The sequence below is a fragment of the Centruroides vittatus genome, unplaced genomic scaffold (genome assembly GCF_030686945.1).
Source record: "Centruroides vittatus isolate TY-2023 unplaced genomic scaffold, ASM3068694v2 scaffold_464, whole genome shotgun sequence".
In the NCBI taxonomy this organism is placed as follows: Eukaryota; Metazoa; Arthropoda; class Arachnida; order Scorpiones; family Buthidae; genus Centruroides; species Centruroides vittatus.
The window spans coordinates 1904280-1919573 of record NW_027122710.1 but is presented as its reverse complement, the minus strand read 5'-3'; the positions used below and the strand labels follow the sequence as shown (position 1 = coordinate 1919573).

Here is a 15294-nt window from a genome sequence, read left to right as displayed (position 1 = left end):
AGATATTACTACAAATTTATTTTTTCCCCTATGACTTTCACAAAATTGAGAATATAGTTTAAATTTAATATTGCTAATAAACTTTGGCATTTTACTCATCCAACTCTTGGTGAGTTTAAAAAATACTTTTTTTTTTGCATAAATAACTTTTGTTATCATAACAGGTTTACTAATGGAAGCATAGATAAAATAGAAAGTTTCTGATTTGCTTGTCTATGTTGTAAAATCCTGAAAAAAAAAAAAAAAAATTAAAGCAGAAACCGATTCATTTAAGGAGGACACTATTGAGCTGAAAGCTTTATAGAATTTTTATCAAAACAAGTTTTTAATGCAATAAACAGTACAAGTATTATTAACAAAAGCACCACATATTTAGATGATAAATGTAAAAGATATAAGTGACTAGTATGTATTAATTTCTAGTTCTTTTCAAAATTTTTTTCCAGAGTTACTAAAATGAAAAAATATTTGTCATCCATAAATTCAGTATTTGTACAGTTAAAATTAATTTGTTTATCATATGTATCATAAGAAAGAAAAAATTCATAAAACCAATTTAAAGATATCTTCGAGACCATTTTATAGTAAACGTTAAAAAATTCAATAGAAATTGGTCGGAGATTAACAGACTCTTTTTGAATTTATGTACAGAAAGAATATTAAAAATGTTTGTTTTCAAGATGTCAACTCTCTATTAGAGCAGAAATTTAAATTCATTTATTTTTTCTGAATATTAGTTATCTTAGAAAACAAATTTCCTAATAACTTTAAAAAGACATGAAATAATGCTTCTCTAAATGGTACATACAAAGTTTTAGCAGTCTTCTTGCAGAAACTTTGTGCAATGTTAACCAAATTCTAAGTTAAATAAACAATAAACATCAACAGAATTACGTACACTATCATAGCTTATATATATTCTAAATTTTTGCAATTCTTTTGAATTATAACTAATATATTGTTATATACAAATTATTTATTTCAGTTTAATACTTTTAAACTTCATAATAGTTGAAATTTTGTTTTAAAGTATTTTGCAAAATATTTGTCATAATTCATGGTTCTTAAAATTTTACCATATCGATGGTTTAAATTGTGAAAATGACTTGATTTTGTGGTAAAAAATTTTCTATTCAGTATAATAATGATGAAACAACTTTTTAATTATATTTATCATTAACTATAAACAACTTTAATAGGAATAATTTAAAATGACAATATTTTATACATGAATAATGAATTCTATAATGCAGAAGAGATAACTTTGATTCTTACCTGGAAATTTCATTTTTTTTTCTATAATAATCTTAAGCTTTTTCTGTATAAATAGTTCATTTTTCTAATACAATATAATACAAATCTTTTTCTAAACATAAACTCTTAAAATAGGTGTATATATTTGGTTTCTACAAGCAAACATTTATATACATGAAATTAAGTCTAACAAAAAGTGCTCCATTTGACACATTATGGAAGGTGTGTGTATATATATCACAGTCTTATAACTACTTACTTTGACATGTCTCCAAAGTTTGAATATGTATTTTATCACAGAACATTCCATTTGTAAAAACACTAGATTAGAGAATAATGAAATGATGATTAATGATATATAAGTTTCAAACATTTAACTAAAAATGAAACAAAGCAAGATGTTTTTATCTTGAAGTTTATTCGAGCATCAAGATGATTCAGAAGTAGGATGAAGTAACAAATTCTCCAATTCTTGTTGTTTTAAAAGCAAACCCTGAAATAAAAATGATGAGATACAACTTTTAAAAAAAATGAAACAATATTTTATAAGAATTTCAGAATGAAAAATACCTGTCGCAAAGAAGAAAGTTGCATAAGTATTTTATCCTGTCTTGGAGTTGGCCGTCTAGTAACAATTTCTGGATGAACAAGAGGATCCTTCAAATACAGTTAAAATTATTATTAATAATACTACTATTAATACAAAAAATTCTGGATGAGTTTATAATCCATTAGATAGTTGAAAATTTTTTTTTTAAATTTTATAGTAAAATCTTTATGATATGAAATGTTAACATAAACTTCAGTTTTTAATAAATTACATTAGATACTTCCTTTACTTATACTATAACATTTCATAAAATCAAAACAGAAATTTAAATTTTTACATTCTCATAAATTTTTGCATTTAAAAATTGACATTGTTTCAGAAAATAAGTTATTTAGGTTGTATTTGGTTCCTTCAAATGAAATAGAGACCCAGATGTGCTATGTGATTTATTGTATGGATACAGACACTGTACATGTAACACTAAACAACTTGCTCACTCATTCAAAGTTACATTCCCTTCACCTCTACAATTGCACCCTACTCTTCCTCAATATTGTCAGTGTTGCCATTACAGTCTACATTTCATTTGAAGAAACCAAATAAAAATAGGAGTCTCCTACATTACTTGATTATAAAAATGACTTTTATATTAAATATTAGATTTTATATCCAGCATCACATGTTTAAAGAAAATTGTTATATAATTTGATATTTTATACATAAAATGAATATCAACATTGTGATTCATTTTTATGGATTATTGTACTAAACTCTTGAATTTTGGTTGATTCAGAATAAGTATGTGAATGAATGATAATCAGTTAACTTTCAGACTTAGTATTCCTATCAAGGATTAACAGTCAAACAAGTTAAATAAATGTTCACAAAATTTCAAAACCTGTAATTATGTCAGTAATTTAATTGGTTTTAACTTTTCTGAAGATAATCTGGACCATTTTAAAGAATATATTATCATGTAACAGCTTGTTTTCGGCAATAAATATAAAAATCGTAGTAAATTGCAGTAGTAAACATTTAGTACAATTATTAGTTTGCACTGCCATATTTTATGTCTACTTTCATTTTAAAATTATATTCTTAATCTTTTCTGAGTCTTTTGTAGATGGAAACTATTTCAAGACAATTTTCTTAAATAAGTCATTAATAATCATTTACTACTACAAAAACACACATTATTATTCATAAGGTAGTCACAAAAAAAGAACCAACAACAACATTTCTTTTTTATAAAAATGCATTCCAAAAGAAATACAGAAAATAATGAACGAGACAATCCCTTTATTAAATAAAATATGGTCAACTTTCTTCACGTTCAGTAACTATGCACAGAGAATATTTTTGTATGTTCATATCATGAGATGTTCAGAATTATACCATATGTATCATGTGGTTCATATGAGTAATGTTGAAATATCCGAAAGCTGTTTTGACTTATCCAGAAAGTTATTACTGCCCTCCAATAACTGATGAAAAAAAATTCATAAAAAAAGAACTAAGTATTTGCATGACTAAATTTTTTGGACATTACAGAAGAAAGTGGCATCAAAATTATTCACAATCATCAGTTAAGTAGATATGTCTAAGAAAAAATCTCAGAGCAAAGAATGTTTTTCTATATACTTGTATATTTTTTAGAGACAATAAATAATTGATGGTCCATTGGAGAATCAATAGAATGGAAATACACATTATAACAAAACCTTGGATTACAATATTTCTAAATGACCTATCTCAAGATAATGATGTCCTTTCGTACTATCAACTGCAATTTGTGCTTAATTAACCACAATTATCATCAATCTTAATAAATATTTTGCTTTAAACAAATTAAATTTTATTAGGCAGGTCATATTGGACGATAGCATTTAATTTCACAGACAGAATTAACGTGGAATGCATGTGCAGTTTGATACACATTGTACTGTTCGATGTTTAAAGGTTCTGGAATGCATATAGCATCCTGAATAGAACACCGTTCAAACAGGGTTCGAATTTTAACGGCCAGCTTGCAGGAAATTGTATGGAGATGCCTGAGGAAGAGCCCAGAAGGGGCTTCGAAAACATTTGCAGGTATAGAACATTAACACTCCAGTTATTAGGTTAAGACAGTAAATATTTAAATTTTATTAATAGTTTATCATTTAATTTCATATATTGTTATTTGCTCTTACCTGTTGTTAAATTACTGCATTAACATAAGTGAAGTAAGAAATGCCAGGAACAATTACATAGAAAGCACATGTCAAACAAAATTATTAAATTAATTATTGTTATACACTTTGGATGAATTGCTATTAATTTAGAATCTAAAAAACCAAAAATTCCACTAATCAGTTGGTTAAGTAAGGATATCATCAATATAATAGGTAAGTGTTTTTTTGCTATTCTGTAATATGGTTATTTAAATTTAATTAATGTGTGTTGGCAGCTAAGACAAAGTATTGACTACTTGTTTTCTAACAGTATGCTATATATGCCTGATCTGTCTACTTTCTCATCTGTTCCAGGATTACAACATAATCTGCAAGGTGTGAACAAAGATATCACCAATAACAAAAAAGAAAGATTCTTACACCATTTCAATAATTTATGTTAAGCTACTCACAAAGATTGTGGGGTTGAGCAAGAAGCACAACTTCTTTCTTCCAGTGTTAAGGTACACAGAACCATCAAAGAGACATAACATACAAAATGACAGCAGCTTCAGCCATCTTAGCATCAGACAAAAATAAAAAAACCTAGGGTTTAAAAATATTTAATCATGTGTTCCATTATAGTGTAATTCTACACAAAATGTTTAAAATACCAAATATGTTAACAATGTGTTTTAAATACAATATTTCTTTCTGAATTATTTTAAAAATATGTTAATGAATTTGTTCTACATCCCCTGAAAATAATATTAATGTTGATTCTTTATTACATTAAATATAATATATTTTTCAATTTTGAGGGGTGATTTGCCACAAAGTATGTCAAATACATCATTCAAATTAATTTTGATTAATTAAATCATTATTTGCTAAATATAACATTACAAGTGTTCAATACAGTAGCAAAGCCAAGTGTCTTTGTAAGAAGGCATGAAAAATAATTTTGTAGATAAATCAAGCACTCTTTATTTTAAATAAATAATATTTATATACATATAAGTCTTGGTTTAACATTTACAGAAAAATTGTAGTAAAAAATTATATTTTTATGTAGTTATTTTAGTCAAGAAGAGCAAATGACTTTCTGAATATATCTATAGTTCAGTATACTAGGTGTTAAAGACAAGACTGACCAAACTTTGAGATGTGATAGTGCAAGGAAAAATAAGTATAATTAAACAAAGTTAGTAACTCAAAACACTTAGTTTGAGATAAAGAAGGGTTAAAAAAGCATTAGTTTTTCAGTGGCATCACATATATTCTGTAAAGAAATATGTTACCTTACAATATCTCTGCCTGTGGTGGAGAAAACAAAAATATCACACTTAAAAATGTAGGCTTGTTCAAGAAAGTTGCTCTGTAACAAATCCCTATCCTTCTTGCTTAATTTTCTTTTTAATCTGTGACACTGATGTTTTTATAAGTAATAATCTCTTCATTTTTGTCAGCCAAATCTCTAAGCCAGTGGTTCCCAACCTTTTTAACTTGTGGCACACACTCTATGATGATCACTGGAACAGACTTTCTAAATATAGCTGATAACAAATAGAGGTGCATTTCATTTTTTTTTTTTTATAAATTTTAAAATTTAATTGCTTTAATTCTTTTTATTCATCTTATGCACTAGTGTACCATAAAATGAATAAGAAAAATTAGAGCAACAGTTAGTTTCCAACAGGCTAAGGCTAAGCAGTGGCGTAGCGTGGCTATCAGCCACCTGGGGCGGAAAAAAATTTCGCTGCCCTCTTATTTAGGGATCTCAATTTAAAAGACTAAAATATACAGTAATTCTAAAGAACTTTTCAGCAAGAACAATCATCATTATTGTTTATTCTACAGGTTCAAATTTTTACAAGATATTATTAATTGTGAAATTTTGCCGCCCCCTAAAAGTGCCGCCCGGGGCGGGCCGCCCCTGCCGCCCCCACTATGCTACGCCACTGAGGCTAAGGCATCTTAAGATCAAAAATCTAATATAAATCTATTTCAAAGACAAGAGAATAACAATAACATTACAATGTACTGCTGCAGCACACTAATTGGAAACCACTGCTCTAAATAATGGCACAGGAGTTATTAAGTTTCAAAGTGGGTGAACAAAATCATACCACTCACATAGAGAACTGCAAAAAAATTTGGGATTTTTTTCTATATGTTTCAAGATACCCGAATCCAAAAATGTAAAAATCTTGGGGTCATTTTTTGACCCATAGCCATACTTTCCCTCTGTTACACATAACACCCGGGAAAGTAAAAATTGGCCATTGTTGGAATGTGAGTTAGAAATTGCATAAATTGTATAAATTGAAGGAAAATTTTTTATTTTTAACATTGTAGAAAAATCACACACAAATTTTTTTTCAAAGTTGTCTTCCAATATGTAGAGAATGCCTAAAAACAGAGATTGATCTTTCATTTTAGGCTATGACTCCATGTTACGGTAGAAAAGAAAGAAACAGTGCCCTCTGCCAGCAATGATGATAAAAAATTTCTTCAAATTCTTCTTTAAAAAATTTCAACACCAAGGACTAACTACATTTTAGGTATTTATCATCATCACTGCCAGCAGAAGACATACTTCCTTATTTACAGATTTTAGCCTCCAATAAAAGATCTATCTGTGGTATTTTTAGGAATTCTCTGCATATTAGAGATTTTTGAACAATTTTTTTTTTGCTATTCTACAATGTTAAACATACTGTAGCTTAGTCCTTGAAATTTTTTATAGTTTCATCCAAGTTTGTTAATCACATGAAAAATCAATAACAAAACAACAAGCTATTATTTATTGTGACACTGTCACAATACTCTCAATTTTAGTAGTGTCTTGCCCCTGTACATCACACTCTTCCTGTTAACGATAGTCATGCCAGTCATCTATTTAATTCCATTCAGGAGAAAATATTTGAATTGAAATAACATGACTTCTGGTTCAAACTGGCAGTTCATATACAGTTAATTGGGGCCTCTTGCTGCTAAGATTTCCATATTTGGTCTTGACTTTCACCTATCTCACTCTGTTCTTGAGACTAAGAAAGGTGAGACAGGCAGATGGACACCAGTGGGAATTTACAGGTCTGCAATTTAAGATAGCCAGTCACCTCCAGTTATTATTGGAAGTTCTACTGTATAATTATTACTATCCTAAGCACTCAGCATGCCTGAAAACTGTATTATAATTGTGAAAAATTTGTTATGGTTGGATAATGGCAAGCAACATATAATGAATATAGATATAACCATCCAATAAAATTTCTTGTATTACTGGATATAACAGACTGAATAAATAATTGCCCATAGAAGTTTCAAGAACATACAAAATTTAAGCTTACATATTATATACAACAATTTGCATTTTTGGTTATGTGTAGGATTACTTTTCTATCTAAATACAGTAATAACCCAACTTACGCAAACCCGGAGTTACGCCATTTTCAAATCTCGATGATTCGTCTGTTGTTTGAGCGCCCCGCAACTCTTGATTACTCATTTACCCCAAACTATTGTTCGGCTTACATGTTCGGACATGTTGCGTGGAATCGACGCATAGCTACAATTTATTTTGTGTTATTTATTTCTGTGCTTGTTACATCTACGGAGACTCGAGAGACTCTTCTATGTCATCCAAACAAAGTAGAACTGACTCTTCTGCATCAAACAAGAAAAGAAAAACTTTATCTTTGGAATGTAAAGTTAACATTATTAAAGACTTCAATACAAAAATGAAAATTTGTGAATTGGCAGAAAAGTTTGATCTACCGGAATCGACAGTCAGTACAATTATAAAAGGTAAAGAAAACATTCTCGAAGCTGCGAAAACTTGACAAAAGGCCTCAGTTCAATTGAAAAGGGGTTACAGATTTTAGAAAATAGACTCCAACGAAGAGCGCATTTCTTCTACAAAACGAGAAATAAAAAATTATTAGCATGCTACGAGGAAATTTTGCGGGAGAAAAAAAATCTTTGAGCCGTCAGACGAATTTGTTCGATTTTATGAAGCCTTCTACATCAAAATAACTTCGGTTTACGATTTTAATAATATCATTTGTTATACATATGTATTATCTAAGATTTTATTAAACATTTTTTTATAAATTATTGTTTTCTTTAGTCTCCGGCCCCAATTAAAAATAATTTGTATGTATTTATATGCGAAATTATACCCCGAATTACGTGAATTCGACTCACGCGGTTATCGCTGGGTCCCACCTATAGCATAAGTTTGGGGTATTACTGTATCTGAACTATCAACACTGGAGTGACAATTCAAGTCTTATCCAGATTAAATGAATTCTGAAGATTAATTTCGAATTTCATTACGTAATTTAGGATCTTAACTACAAAAAAAACAGAACTTTCAAAAAAAGTCAGAAAAAAATTGGTTTAAAAAAAAGTTTGATAATTAGTTCCCATAACTGACTTCTGGCAACATTGCTGGCTGGATGACTGGCCAAGGTAATTACAGCATCATCCTACCACTCTGAGGACCTGGGATCAGCTGGCTGGATGACTGGCCAAGGTAATTACAGCATCATCCTACCACTCTGAGGACCTAAGACCCTGGGCAAAAAACCTAAAGAAATTTTCACAGGCAGTCTGTCCCAAATATGTCAAGCCCTATCTTTCATCATCAGGCCATCTAGCAAAACCCATGATGGGTATGGAAAAAGTTCTCTTAGTTAGGGTTTCTCAAATGGGTTCCGGGGAAATCCAGGATCTCGGCTGTTTTTTAACCCAGGAAATCCCGCAAATTTCTTAAAAGTGAATTTTTATCTTATTTTGTGTTAAAGTTGGGGAAATTTTGCAAATAAAAAGTATAATTAACCCATAAACTGTCAGAATACATTTGTATTTATTAATTTTAAGCCTGCTTATTTGTTTTTTAAATTTTTGCTTATTATGGCATGTCACAGATTGTCAATAATCAATATGTAGCCTATTTGTGACAGGACTTTGAAAATTCTTTACTTGTCAGAATCTGTAATATCTAGAACAATTGTGCTTATGCTGTCTTAATTTTTAAGTATGCCCAGTAGCTTCAATAACTGCATTATGCCAGGTTGTGCAAATTGGGAAAGGATACAAACACGTATGAAGTATGCAAGTATGAAGTTTTTCTTCATAAACCCGATTATTAAAGCCAAATGAACTGCCAAATTATCGGGCTATAAACTCGATGCCACTATTAAAACAGCCGAGGGGCATAAATCAAGAATGCTAGACAGCAAAAGAAGTACTGCAACACATCTCGAAAACAAATTAGAAATCTTCCAGGCTACAGATGAAAAAACACATAACATCCGTCTTCTCTTAAATGCATTAAAGATGATGCCACGCACATCAATTGAATCAAAATGGGCATTCTCAGTAGCAGGACTTTTCTTTAGTACAATATGAATCAAATTGAGTGATTGGAGTATTGACCATCTTTGCTTTTTAAAATCTTATAAAAATTTACAATAACTTTTTGTATTTTTTTTTTTAAATAACAAAAATTACTTTCTAACTTAGAAGTTTGGTCCAAGTTCATTTTTTTCTTTAAATTTTCAACTCAATTTAAAGGCATTTTTGTTGTAAGCAGTTTCCAACAAACTTTAATAAATTCTTTTCTATTTGTGAAAATTTCTATGTAACTCAAAAGTAATTTTTTTATACCTATTTTACACAGCATTATTATTATTATTATTTTGGAGGCTGCAGGTTGTATTAAGTTACTTAAAAATGAAAAATAATTATATCCAAGGATTTCCCAGGATCCCAGGAAACAGTTCACTTTTTCTCAAAATCTGGGACAAGCAAAAGACCAGGAAATGAGAAAACCTACTCTTAGTGCCCACAAAGTAAAAAGAGCAAAAATGGAAGAAAAAGAAAAACCTCCTGACAAGCAGCAGTGTAAAGATTTGTAGATATAACTGAAGTTCTTATTTCTGGTTCAGTAAAAACAAGTGTCATATTTTTTACTTAATTCTTTCACAATTTTCTAATTTTTCCAAAATGAGTAGGTTGATGATGATAAATAAGCAGTATATAATGATCCTAAAAATGCAGGATAATTTTGGTTGTTATAATATAAATGCATATTAGATTATTCATTTTATGCAGTGTATAGATGATTTAATCTTGTATGTATAACAAGTATGAAAAATTATTAGGTAACTAATTTTGTTAAAATTTCTTGCATGTAAAAAAGTGGTCTTATTAAAATTTTAGATACCAGTTACAAGACTAAAAATGACATCCTAAGAGAGAAAAAATGAGTAATTTCAGATACTTTTGCAAGACATTTGTTAAAGTTTGTAAAAAAATGATTTATTAGGTGGTTCAATAAGTTTTGTTGTTCGATAAGAGATGGCGCTATTAGGTTCATCGCTTTATTTCTCTAAAAATGGTACTATTTTTTTATGAACATGTGTGAAGTTTCATGTAGATTTGTCAACTCATTCGTATATTTACAGCCGTTCAAAGTTGACATGTCACTGTATTTTTTTACAACGGAAAAAATTGAATATCGTGCAGTGATAAAATTCTTATTTTTGGAAGGTGTAGCACCAAAACAAATTCTTGAACGATTGTTAAAAGTGTATAAGGACTCTTCACCTTCAATTAGAACAGTAGAAAGATGGGTTGCTGAATTAAAACGTGGTCATACAAGTCTTGAAGACGATCCACGTGAAGGACGTCCAAAAAGTGCATCAACACCAGAAATCGTAGCAAAAATACAGCATACAGTTTTGAAAGATCGTCAATTAACTGAGAGAGATTTAGTAAAAGCCCTAGGGATCACATTAGGCAGTGCGAGCAATATTTTGGCTAAAGTTTTGGGTTACAGAAATCTGTGCCACAATGGGTGCTGCATTTGCTAACAATGAAACAAAAACACATTTGAATGCAACTTTCTCAGCAACATTTGGAATGTTTTAGAAAGGATAAAAAGGATTTTGTGTGTCGTTTCATCATTATGGATGAGACTTGGGTCTACCACCATGATCCTGAATCAAAACAAGAGACTAAGGAGTGGTGTGAACCCAGTATTCAGCTCTGAAGCAAGTTAGGGTCCAGAAATCAGCCAAGAAGGTGTTAGTATCAGTTTTTTGGGATGCAAAAGGAATTTTGTTCGTGGATTACCTCCAAACTGGTAAAACAATAAACTCAGATTATTATTGTAACCTTTTGGACCAGCTGGATGTAAAAATTTGTGAGAAAAGATCTGGTTTACAGAAGAAAAAAAATCATTTTTCATCAAGACAATGCACCCTCTCACACCGCTCAAAAAACCATTGCAAAAAATAAGTGAATTAAAGTATGAATTGTTGCATTATCCACCCTATTTGCCAGATTTAGCTCCCTCTGACTTCTGGCTGTTCTCACATCTCAAAAAATTCATGCATGGAGAAATGATTTTCATCGAACAAAGAGGTAATAGCAGCCATGGAAGCATACTTCGTCAGTCTTCCAGCTTCTCACTTCAGGGATGGAATCCATAAATTAGAAAATTGCTGGAACAAGTGTATTGAAGTTCAGGGAGATTATATTGAATAATAAAATGTATTTCAAACCATAAAATCATGTTTTTCTTATCAAACAACAAAACTTATTGAACAACCTGGTATACTGGAAATTTCCATCACTGTACTCAGTTGTTAAATAATAATCTCAAACTTTGATTGATAAAACAAAGAATTAAACATCATGAAATATAGTGTTTATATTCTACTTTATAAATCTAACTTAAACAAATATTATTTCAAACAAAATTGTTTTAGTTGGAAAAAGTATATTTATATTCTAAATATCATCTTAACATAATATTTCCTTTCTTAATGGTTTGTGGTGGCACTTAGTGCCCCCTCTGAACACGAGAGGGCATGCTCCTGGAAGTGAAACCTGCTTTTGAGAGCTATAAATTAGGGGACACAAGAAAATGTGAACTATTCTTTTGGCTCATCCCTCATTGTGATATACAGGCTGACCTCTACATTTGTTACAATCTCATATCATGTGTAAATTTTTGGTGTAACAAAGAGAATATAATTGTACTTAAGTTGTCTAGGTTCAGTACAAATTGTATTAAAGAGCCTGTAGGCTAAAACAATTACATTTCTAGAAGAATTAAAGATAAGAATTCTAATTTCACAGTTAACTGTAGTAGCTATAGTAATAGCAGATTTTAGTAGATAGATATAACTAAATAAAGAAGGAAATAAAGCCAAGTGTTTATTTTAAAACTCAACCTTGGGTTCATAGTCCAACAAATCATCAAACACGGTTTCAAAGAAGAGAGAAAGTTAGATATACTTTTGCAAGATGGTCAATTCTTTTTATATCTGTATTATCTAAATTTGGGTCATTGGAAGATTAGAAATTTGGTTAAACATAAGTTTCTTCAGTAATGAATAATAATTTCACATTTGGACTAACTTTGTGTGAAGAATCTTAGAATAATTCCAAGTACTTTATTAATTAATTAAGATAAGCTATCTACTGTATGTGCATCTGTATCTTAACTATTTAAATAAAAATATGTAAGTAATAACTTTTTCATTAAACAAGCCTTTAAAAGTAATTATTGCAATTTGTACAAAGAATAGTCCGCTTTCCATCTAATTTTGAATGTTAATCTTTAAAGTGGCTCCAGACATTCAGTATTTGCCAAATGCTGAGCAAACATTTGACCAATACTGGGTAGTGTGGATGATTTACTTGCGACTTTGCTTGACAAATATTTGGTATTCACTGTTTCCCAATCCTTGTTGGTATATTGTGCCAAATCAAAAGGAATGAATCTTGGACAAACATTCGTAATTTCCACAATGAACCGATGCTTGGAAAGTAATAACGTGTGTACGTATGTGCTTGTCACATAACAAATGCTTTGGCAAGTACTTTAGCAAAAGGCAATTAATCAGCAATTGGTGAATACCAAATGTGTGGAGCAGACTTTAGATATGCCATCTTAAGATGACTTTTACATCTCACATTAAAACAAAATGTTAGCTGGGACAATAAGTATAAACTTAGAAAATTTACAAAAAATTTCTGATGGATGAATTTTAAAAATCCTTCTTAGTCCTTTTCATACACCAACATCATGTTTGTTCTGCTTCTAGAGGGAAGATTGAAAACATTTTGCATGTTAAGGTGGTTGAGAAATCTCCAAATAAAGGTAGACTCTGCTACAAAATTGTTATTTCCTGATGGTGTACATAAAGCAACTAAGGAGGACACTTTTAAAATTCATTCATTGGAAATTTTTGTAATATTTTCTAAGTTTAAAAAATATATTTTATATAATACTAATCAATTGGACTGGACTTTAATTTATATAACATTTTGTAAACAAAAAGTTTTTTAGCTTTATTCTTTTGCCACAGGATAAAAGCCTGTATGTATTTAACAAAAATTAGTTACAATAAATAGAATTAATTCAGTCTTTTATACAATTTACATGATTGTAATTGTATAATTGTATAAACAATTGTATAACTGCAATTTTAATTTTAAAATTAATTTGTTTGTTTGAATTACTTGTTACTGTTTAACACAATCTAAATAAAACTTATATTATTTGTCCATTCTGTCTAGAATAATTCAAAATAGAGAGAGATGCATTAAGATGCAAGCAGGGTTAGATAAGATAAAGTATGGTTATGACTCATTTTATTATTTTTAATGCATCATAACAGGAACAAATACAAAAAAAAAACATTATGTTTGCACAACAGTACAGTGCAAACATTAGGATTTCAATCAATTCAATAAAATAACAGTGCAGGATTATCTTCCTTGCTTTAAAATAATTACTCAATCACTTTTTTTTTCTATGTGATTAACCTTTTGCTGCTATTCAAAGTTGCATGTGATTGTGTGATATGCTGTATAAGTTATTTTTTTTTAATTTAAAATAATTAGGGAAATACAAATAAAGCATTTAGAAATAGTAAGCTGTTTGTATAATAAAATACAAAAAAATCAAGAGTAGATTAGGTATAGAGAAAACAAATCTTAAACAGATAACTTTGTAATCTCATCAGTAAAACATAGTTCAAACTAGAACAATAGATTATAAATAACTTTTTTTTATGATTCTGTTCTAATAAAAATGATTTGATAAATTATAAGAAATTTTAATTACAGATTTTTGTATCAAAACAGAATTCAAGAAACAACTGCGTATAAAAATAAAAGTAACAATGCATGACTGTTCTTTACAATCTTATCATCAAGACTGATTAAATAATTGCATTTAAAAAACTTTGAAATTAATGTTTGTAATTTAAATTGATAATAATTTAAGTCAAAGAGAAAATCAAAATACATTATCTAACTGTTTGTGTTACAATTTCTTATATGAAGTTAAAACTGGTACTATTATGATGTAACATAACACATACCATAGTTTTTTGTAACAAATTGACTACTTACATCCCATAATCATCTTCCTTAATACATGATTTTGTAACAAAATGGGAATATTTATGAGAAACAATCATAATAATAAAAGTGAAATAAAGTAAATTAAGATTTTCTTTTTCTATAATGTATCTTCCTTTTTTCTTAAGTATAAGGAGCACAAAGATCTAAATACACAATATGCTATCATATAATATAAAAATTATCTTGAACAGAATTTGGCTTTATTCTCAGAATAATCTCAAAAAAAAAAAAATCTAATAAATTTATTAACTTAATAATAAATTTCTTCTGATCACTTTTATATTAGCCCCATGTTAAAATATATTAAAAACATTCTATAATATAGTGGAACCTGGTTAAATCAAATATAATTAACTCAAATTCACTTTTACTAGAATGCATGCATTTTCTCCCATTATTTTAATATTGGGATTTACATGTTAATTCAACTTGGCTACTATGAAATTGGGAGATTTTTAACTCAAGCCAAAAATTCTACCTGTACATTTTTGTATATTTACCAATACATGCACTTGCATATTCTACATTGTATTGTGACAGTGTGAACTGCATTTCCAATGCAAATAAGGGAAATTACCCACATCACATTCAAAAATCATCTGAAAATACCCAAATCTACCAGCCCTCTTCTTTTTCTCTGAGAAATCATTTATGAATGATGTATTTTATCTATTCCTTAAATCACTTGATTTTCTCTTACGTCTTCTCAGTTTCAGCTGTGTCATTTCATGTCCTTCACTTATCAATGAAGTGAATGATCTGCCATCTTTGGTAAATAATAAACACACCTAATTAAAAATTATGTTTCTTTATGTATGTGAATCCATAATGGAATAATTTTTGGCTTACATATATTGTAACCTTTATAATTACAATATTAAA

At 29.2% G+C, this 15294-nt stretch overlaps 1 protein-coding gene across 1 annotated transcript in view; it reads right to left on the bottom strand.

Moving 5' to 3' along the window:
- Positions 1–1036: 1036 nt before the first annotated feature.
- The window catches only part of LOC136989295 (coiled-coil domain-containing protein 66-like), a 97093-nt gene continuing 82835 nt past the window's right edge, over positions 1037–15294 (bottom strand). Inside the window, exons 14-15 of the mRNA XM_067287416.1 lie at positions 1825–1911; positions 1037–1747 (exon numbers count right to left, since the gene is read on the bottom strand). Of these exons, the coding sequence (XP_067143517.1) occupies positions 1682–1747; positions 1825–1911 (153 nt within the window). The 3' untranslated portion in view covers positions 1037–1681. The remainder of the gene's footprint in view (positions 1748–1824; positions 1912–15294) is intronic.